The sequence below is a fragment of the Camelina sativa genome, chromosome 11 (assembly GCF_030686135.1).
Source record: "Camelina sativa cultivar CO46 ecotype springtype chromosome 11, ASM3068613v1".
Taxonomy (NCBI): Eukaryota; Viridiplantae; Streptophyta; class Magnoliopsida; order Brassicales; family Brassicaceae; genus Camelina; species Camelina sativa.
Genome location: NC_141890.1, coordinates 9,000,445 through 9,009,781, shown reverse-complemented (window position 1 = coordinate 9,009,781; position 9,337 = coordinate 9,000,445). Strand labels below are relative to the sequence as shown.

At 33.8% G+C, this 9,337-nt stretch overlaps 2 protein-coding genes across 2 annotated transcripts; both read left to right on the top strand.

Annotated features, from left to right (window-relative positions):
* The first annotated feature begins 427 nt into the window (after positions 1–427).
* LOC147933781 (putative aminotransferase TAT4) lies at positions 428–3,237 on the top strand. Its single transcript, XM_087472490.1, has 7 exons — positions 428–929; positions 1,146–1,485; positions 1,758–1,976; positions 2,103–2,162; positions 2,257–2,412; positions 2,528–2,621; positions 2,849–3,237. The coding sequence occupies exons 1-7, from the start codon at positions 679–681 to the stop codon at positions 2,983–2,985; spliced, it is 1,257 nt and encodes a 418-aa protein (XP_087328616.1). The 5' UTR covers positions 428–678; the 3' UTR covers positions 2,986–3,237.
* A 3,323-nt stretch (positions 3,238–6,560) lies between these two features.
* LOC147933780 (cystine lyase CORI3-like) lies at positions 6,561–8,997 on the top strand. Its single transcript, XM_087472489.1, has 7 exons — positions 6,561–6,854; positions 7,055–7,394; positions 7,495–7,713; positions 7,967–8,026; positions 8,148–8,303; positions 8,404–8,497; positions 8,608–8,997. Exons 1-7 carry the CDS (start codon positions 6,604–6,606, stop codon positions 8,748–8,750), a joined length of 1,263 nt encoding a protein of 420 aa, XP_087328615.1. The 5' UTR covers positions 6,561–6,603; the 3' UTR covers positions 8,751–8,997.
* Positions 8,998–9,337: the final 340 nt, after the last annotated feature.

The following is a 9,337-nucleotide window of genomic DNA, read 5'->3' as shown; positions in this document are numbered from 1 at the left end:
GTATGGCTCCGATTTCCCGAATATATCCGAGGTTAAGATATAAATGGGATGGTTTGCTGATACGAAATAAATTATGAGTGTTTGTGATAAATAAAATGGTTATCACTCACATCAATCATGCATGTATCCTTGAGAAATTCTTTCGATGTATTTTCTAATTTTTTACTCATCAATGAAACAAATATAATTCTATTTATCGTTATTGGTTCGATTTAAAGTTCAGAATTTGTTATTTGAAATCTTATTAGAAGCCAATAATACATTTTGTGATCACCTTGAAACAAGGAAACACACATTCTAACATGTATGGTGGTCTCTAGATACATTATTATTTCCTTTCTGTTGTTATCTCAATACATAAGCTTAAGTTTCTATAGTACATGTCTTAAGAAATATATATTACTGTACATAACATATTCCTTTCTTCACATATTTTACACACATGTTTTATTCTTTACCTCACATCATACTTTACTACTTCATATTATAGACATACAGTATTTTATTCGTTACTTCACATCTCTTACTTAACATCAATTCTTTACTTCTTTACTTCACTTCACTTCATGCTTTATTCTAATAGAAAAATGTAGAAACTTTTACTATATAATCTTACTAATAGCAATGAGAGTAATCACCCAAAAAAGAATCTATCAAGAGCTATAAAACATAAGAAACATGACTAGCCACGGATACGTTGATTGGCAGTTCAGTGGCAGCGATGCAGCTGAAAAGGCCGCTGCAGCCTCTCTAGGTACTTACTCTTCTGAAATCTTTGGCATGTGCGACCCTCAAGGAAAGCCTATTTTGCCTCCACTAAGCGAGGAGGCAGAGACCAGCCATACTGCCGAAAAGGCAGTCGTTCAAGCTGTCCTCTGCGGCACAGGAAACGCCTACGCCCCTAGTATTGGCCTCTCGGTTGCGAAACGGTAAATATAGAATGTTAACGATTTTAGACTTTTCTGTACATTTTTGTAGTATTGTTGGTTAGAGCTATATATGTTAGTCTTTTGGATTGGTTTAGGTTAGTCCTTAACTTATTTGAGAATTAACCCGAATAAATTATGGCCAGTCAAGTTAGATAGAATCGGTTCAACGGAATTGGCATCCTTGTCCGTTTTTCATCCTAACTCTATGCTTATCAGTGCTGTGGCGGATTATTTAAACCGAGATCTTGACAACAAGCTAACGGGAGATGATGTATATATGACTGTTGGGTGCAAACAAGCAATCGAGCTTGCGGTCAAAATCCTGGCTAAGCCAACAGCCAACATCTTGCTTCCCAGGCCTGGCTTTCCATGGGACATAGTCCACTCTATTTACAAACATCTTGAGGTTCGAAGGTATGAAGTCATCCCCGAAAGAGACTTTGAGATCGATTTCGACAGCGTTAGAGAGATGGTAGATGAGAACACGTTTGCGATATTTATAATCAACCCCCATAACCCTAATGGGAACTACTACACTAAGGCTCATCTTGAGAAGGTATTTAAGTAATTTTACTCTTGCAAAATTGTTCACATGAAACATGATTAGCTAGATGAACTAGACATGCATAAAATCTAGCTACTGTTTACGTTTTGTCTTCAAATTAACTAATGTTATAATCAAATTTCTTTCATATGTTGTAAGCGTAACCCAGAGAAACAAATAAACACATTTTTATATGTCATTTACAATTTGCAATATTGAAAACATAAATTGTTTTATATTTGGGCAATCAAGATGCTAATCTTTACTTTTTAAATCAATCACAGCTGGCGACATTGGCTCGGGAACTCGGGATAATGGTAATTTCGGATGAAGTATATAGATGGACCGTGTTCGGGAGTAATCCCTTTGTTCCAATGGGGAAATTCTCCTCGATAGTACCTGTAGTTACAGTCGGGTCCATATCGAAAGGATGGATAGTCCCAGGATGGCGAACCGGCTGGCTTGCACTGCACGATCTAAATGGTGTCTTCAAAACCTCCAAGGTTGGTCCGGAAAACAGCAATATGCATTCTTTTCCTATATATAATTCTATATTAGATTAACACTAAAAAAAAAAAAAAATCAATTCAATTCATTTTCTTGGCCATATCTTATTTTTATATGGACAGGTCTTAAAAGCTGCTAAAGAATATCTAGAGATTAGTTCTAAACCACCAACTGTTATCCAGGTTCGGATCGCGTTTTATTATAATTTGTTTAATCTCTAGAATTATTGTAAATGAAATATTATGAATTCGATATTCCATTATGAATTCGATATAGGCGGCTATTCCTACCATCTTGGAGAAAACTCCTCAAGAGTACTTCGATAAGAGGCAGAGTTTTCTGAAAGACAAAGTGGAATTTGGATATTCAAAGCTCAAGCACATACCAACCCTCACCTGTTACATGAAACCTGAAGCATGCACTTTCTTATGGGTATTGATTTTTTTAATCTATTATTTTTACATTTTTTAATGTACTGTTAATTAATTTTTAACAATATTTTTGAGTTTGAAACCAACTTCTCCTTGTGTGGATGGGCATACCGCAGACAAAGCTGGACCCATTGGATTTTGTAGACATTGAAGACGATCATGACTTCTGTAGGAAGCTTGCTAAGGAAGAAAACCTCGTTCTTTTACCTGGTAAAACCCTGATTGTGAAAACCTCTCGTTCTATAGGACGAATATACAAGATTGTTTTTTATTTTTTATTTTTTTTTGTGAACACTTGTCAAATAAAAATTATAGATTAAACATGCAGTCTAGTGGTTCGTACTAGAGTTTGTTGTTGTGTCACAACCCAGTTTTAATCCGATTGAATGAATGTTGTTGACAAAAATCAAATAAAAAAATATTGTGTGTTGGATTAGGGATTGCATTTGGTCAGAAGAACTGGTTGAGGCATTCTATCGACATGGAGACTCCGAGACTAGAGGATGCATTTGTAAGATTGAAGAGCTTCTGTGAACGCCATTCCATTATAGTTGAAGCTAATGGCGTCAACTAAAGACTTCCGATTTCTCGAATATATCTGAGGCTAAGATATAATCATGGGGATGGTTTGCTGATATGAAATAATAAATCATTAAGAGTTTGTGATAAATAAAATGGTGTTTTAATCCCTCACATCAATCATTAAGAGCATGTATCTTTGAGAAATTATTTCCATGTATTTTCTAATTATTCTACTCATCTACGCAACAACTACAGTATAATTCTATTTATTCTCAGTTGAATAGACTGGTTCGATTTAAGTTCAGAATTTATTATTTGGACTGGAACCTTATATATTATTATTAGGAGCCAACAAAACAAATTGAACCAGAGATTACAGCCAAAGTGAATAATGATTTTGGTTTGGTTCAGCCAAAATTTAACCTGATTAAATCCCTAGACGCTTAAGTTACACTGATTCAATCCTTAAGAAAGTAAAGAAATAATGATTTCATTTGCTTTTGGTTCAAAAGAAATAATGATTAAAGAATCGTATTTTTACACGGCTCATATCTACAGAGGCCGGTGGTGTTGTGGGGGTATTTTTTTAGTCAGATAGTACAAACAAAAACATACGGATCAACGTGCGAATCTTTTGCCTTTTCTTATATTCTCGTGAGCTATCAACAAAACAAGTAAGAAAGGAGATTCCGACGACACGAACAGCTCAATTGCGCATGTGTTTGTTACGAGGAAGAAGATGATAAAAAGTTGTTATGACATTCAAAAAAAAAAAAAAAAAGTTGTTATGAGTTTCAAAATATCTACAGTTCTCGTTATATGTACAACGTACCTACTTATATTATATTATTATATAAACTTTGGTCTTTTTAAGTTACTCACGTAATGGTAACATATGTCAATTTTAACTACATGTGTTGTAATTAAGAGTGTTAAAATGGGTCAATTCAACTCAACTCATGAACTCTAATGAGTTAAAATTTTAGATCCTAATGAATTGATGAGTTAAATAAATTAATGATTAAACGAGTCCATGAGTCAAATGAGTTTGGTTATAACGGTTTATTAGTTAACCACTAATCCATCAATTTCTTCATTATCAACTTAATATCATCAACATCATCATCATACTATCATCATCCTACAATCATCCTACCATCGTCATATTAACATCATCATACTAACATCATCATCATACTATCATCATCATCAACATTGTCATATTATCATCATCATCATCATCATCATCATACCTTCATAATCATATTAATATCACCATCATCATATCAATATATATCATAGTCAACAACATGGGGTCATCATCATCATCTTATAATTTTCCCGCCAAAATTCCAAACCCGCAATTTCCCACCAAAATTTTGAACTTATAATTTTCCCGCCAAAAACGCAAACCCGCAGTTTTCTCGCCAAAACGCAAATCCGCAATTTTCCTGCCAAAACGTAAATCTGCAATTTTCCCGCCAAAAACGCAAACCCATAAATTTCCCGCTAAAACCCACAATTTTTCCACCAAAATGCAAATCCGTAAATTTTTTTGGTCAAAAAACGCAAACCCGTAAATTTCCCACAAATAATGCGAACCCGTAATTTTCCTGCCAAAAACGTTAACCGTAATTTTCCGCTAAAAACGCAAACCCGGAATTTTTCGCCAAAATTCCAAACCTACAATTTTCCTGCCAAAAATACAAAACTGGAATTTTCTTTAGTAATTTTCCACTAAAAGTTATGTGATGGTGATAATATAAGTACAATAGTATTGCTTTTTTATTTTTGATCACCATCAAGAGTTTACTCGATTTATCAATTAAGTGATTTCATTTGGAATTCGATTAGTAAGATAAATGAGAGAATTCCATTAATTTTGTTGACATTGATCAGTAAATAATTAAAAAAATCAAGTATTTCTGAGCAATATATAAAAGAAGTAATCGTCGATTTTTGAGCTAGTTTTTGGTATGGTATCAAAATTTATGGTTGTTGTAACAAATAATTTTCATAAAACTGGTTTTTCACAGATCTGTATAAATGACATATCTTGTAGTGGTATTTCGATATTTAAGGTTTGGACAATTTTTGGCATGAGACCTAGCTTTTTTTTTTAAGTCTTATCCATAATCGCTCGTTTAATTATTTTAAGGCAAATAAACTACTTTGGGTTGACAAAAGTATTATTTTCACATTTGTAATCACCTTAGCATGTAGAGGCAGGGCACGAGATGCATCACCTTAACATGTAGAGGCAGGGCACGAGATGCATTGTTTCATTTTGTCCTCTCAATTCATTTTTCAACATCCCACGTGAAATCACGTGAATGGCAACCAAGATAAGTGGTGGGAAGTTTACTATGTACTATATAGGAGAGACTAAATCTTCTAGCTAAGAAATAATTTTTTTTGAGCAAAAAAAGATGACGGCTAAGAAATAATTTTTTTTGGTTTTTGGGGTATTATGAATCTTATAGGGTATCTATATGTACATTAACTAATTTTATGTAGCAGAATATTATATTAACTAAATCATGTATGTGATTGATCTTTAATATTTTTTCTGTTTCACAAAGAATATCATTTAGACACATTTCACCCCAATTAAAAAAATAAATTAAAATATACATATATGTTTTTATTTAATAAGTGATTAATAGGTTAAATTAATTATAGATTAAGAATAAAATTAAAAAAAATAATGTAAAAGATATATTAAAAATATAAAATGATTTATTAAAAATATAAAATGACATTCTTTGTGAAACAAAAATAAAATTCGAAAATAACACTTTTTGCAAAATAGAGGAAGTGTTTTTTTAATACAATACTTTTGTTATTTGTTATGTATTTAATTGGGACCTTTGGGTGCGGTATCCAAAATCCAAAGTCTTCTTACATAGAGGCTTAAAGACACTTGGTTATCAATATGAGAATACTTCGACTACCTTTTGTCTATTTATCGGCAAGACTTTAAAACTCACACAATTATTTCACTCTCTGATTAGCTCGTTTGTTGTATCCAAATATCAAATATAGTCTTGGAACATTCCTGATATTTTACTTTACACATTCATGTTCATCAGTCTTTGTTACCTTAGGACTTACGAGTTACGAGCGGGAAGGACTTGAAACCCGAGTGATTGTCTTGATTGCCAAATGTTAGGGTTTAAGACAAAAAAATATTTATACAATGCATTTGTTATTTTCGGGAACCTTTAAACATAAAGAAGTGTCCATGGGTGAATATGCATTTGAATTAATTGTCTATTATTGATTATACTCGTGAGTCCTGATCCGGAGGGTGTCGCAGACTTGTATACATAATTCTATTCTACGTGTACTAATCACCTTGATCGAAAGAAACTCACACGTTCCAACGCGTAGAGATCACTCAACATACAAATTTAACCCTAAGTGTACAAAAAGAATACTTGTAATCAGCTTGATCGAAGTTTCCCACGTTCTAACGCGTGGAGACTCGACATAGATTAGTTACTACTATTTGTTTCTCTCTAGATTTTTTCTGGATACTCCGCACGTGAAAATCATGTGTTTACGTTTTTTTTTTTTTGAAGTGTCGAAACTTGTACTATATAATCCCACTCGTAGCGATGAAAACAATCACCAAACCAAAAATCTTAACAAGAGAAATATAAGAAATATGGCGAAAAATACTTCCGTCAACTGGCAGTTTATTGGTAACGAAGCAGCCAAAAAGGCTTCAACTTTTACCCTAGGCAGTTACACCTCTAGAATCATGGCTCTTTGTGACCCTAAAATAAAACCCATTTTGCCCCCTCTAAGTGAAGCCCCCGAGACTAGCCATACCGCTGAGAAGGCAGTCGTTAAAGCTGTCCTTGACGGTAGTGGAAACGCCTATGCTCCAAGTATTGGCCTTCCCGCAGCTAAAAGGTAATATATACATCGAATTATCGTTGATCATTTAAGATATTTTTCTTGAAAAGTCCTAAGAAAAACTGTCCCACAAAAAAATTGTTTTACAATATGATCTAGCCCCATATATATATAACACTTCTAGTTTCACCTTAACTCTATTATGTATCTTTGTATATTTTCTATGACAAATTGTTTTTTGCTTCCGTTGTTCTCAGTGCTGTTGCAGAGTTTCTAAGTCGAGATCTTCCGAAGAAACTGACTGCAGATGACGTGTTTATGACCGTTGGATGCAAACAAGCCATCGAGCTTGCAATTGAAATCTTGGCTGCACCGAAAGCCAACATCTTGCTTCCGAAGCCGGGCTTTCCATGGGACATGGTCCACGCAATCTACAATAATTTTGAGGTTCGTGAATATACTTTCCTCCGTGAAAAGAACTATGAGATCGACTTTGACAGCGTACGTTCGCTTGTGGACGAGAACACCTGTGCGATACTTATTATCAACCCACACAATCCTAATGGGAACACGTACTCTGAAGCTCATCTTAAGCAGGTATTTTACAGATACTCTAATTAGCTATACAACGTGACCTTATATGATCTCATCTTTGATAATGTGTAACGTAACTATTGAATATTTCTTTATATATCAGCTGGCTGTGTTGGCTCGAGAACTAGGGATAATGGTGGTTGCTGACGAAGTTTTCAGATGGACTGTGTTTGGGAGTAATCCCCATGTTCCCATGGCGAAATTCTCGTCGATCGTACCTGTGATCAGTCTCGGTTCTCTATCGAAGGGATGGAGTGTACCCGGATGGCGAACCGGCTGGCTCGCGCTGCACGATCTAGATGGTGCCTTCCAATCCAACAAGGTCCGAATCCACTTTTTCGGATCACTCTTTAAACATTACTACCATTACTTTATATATATCGTCGGTATATTTATAAGTTAAAAACAAATTTTTTACGTCCAAACAATCAGATTACATGCCATTGACATACTAAATCTCTATGAATGTATTGGTTAATTTTATCATTGTATAAATAAATTTGGTCCATATTAATAGTTGAAAATGTCCACACATACGTAGTTTTCCTTGTCCTAATCTTGCTATATATGGACAGATCACAAGTGCTCTTAAGAATTTTCTGGCGATAGATAATAAACCAGCAACTGTTATCCAGGTATGGGATTTTCTAGTTCGGAAGCATACCGTAACCTAAAGTTGGTTTATTTATTAATATTATTATTATTTTTTTTTTTGCATGCATATACTAAAGTGAATTTGTGACTTTTATCATATAGGCTGCTGTTCCCACCATCTTGGAGAAAACTCCTAAAGAGTTCTTCGAGAGGAGGCAGGCTTTTCTGAAAGAGAAATCGGACTTTGCATTTGCCAAGCTCAAAGACATACCAGCCCTAACCTGCTACCACCAAACTGAAGCCTGCACCTTCTTATGGGTATTCTGTTACTACTACATTTCGGACTTCTTGTTACTAGTTAGTATTATATTTTGAAACAATGTTATATATTTACATGCATGCTTTTTCTCTCTCCCAGACCGAGCTGAACTTTTCAATGTTTGCGGACATTAAAGATGATGAAGATTTCTGTGAAAAGCTTGCTAAAGAAGAATGCATTGTCCTCTTACCAGGTATTGATTAATTTCTCATTACCTTTGATCACGGTAATTTAACAATTTAGCTTTTAAGACAATTTTCGCATAACAACATATATATATGTTATCATGTTGGATTGGTTTAGGGATTGCTTTTGGTCTGAAGAACTGGGCGAGGCATTCTATCGACATGGATATTTTTGCTTTGGAGGATGCATTTGCAAGACTGAAGAGCTTCTGTGAACGCCACGCCACTAAAATTAAAGCTTCAGGCAATGGTGTCAAGTAAAAGGTCAATATGGATCTTTGCCTAAGTCTGCTTCAGTCAAAGACGTCAATGCTATAAAAATAAACGTGTGTTTTATTGAACACATTCGTATCGTACTTGTATTAAATAAAATTGGTGTACTTATCACCAACCATGTAATGTTTTCTCCTAGTTTGCAATATTTCAACTAATAAAATTGGTGTACTTATCACCAACCATGTAATGCATTCCTACTTTTAAATAAATAAAATTAAGAATTTCTGTTTCATGATCGTTTGATATGGATTCGTGTGCAATTACCAATTTTGGAGTATATCTCTTATTTTATCTTTAAATATTTTCGACCAGTGGTGGAGCTAGAAAAAAATTTTAGAGGGGTCTAAATAATTTTTTTTGCAAAAGGATAAAAGTGTAAAATTTAAAAAGTTAAAATGAAATTTTTTTTAAAAAATAGGGGTAAAAATGCAATTTTAGGAAGATCAAAATAGAAATTTAATCTAAAATGTAGTAAAAATGCAAAATTTGTAGAAGTTAAAATCAGAATGAAAAATTTGTAGGAATTAAATTACAAAATTTAAAAGAGTCATATTATAATTTATAATTAAAAA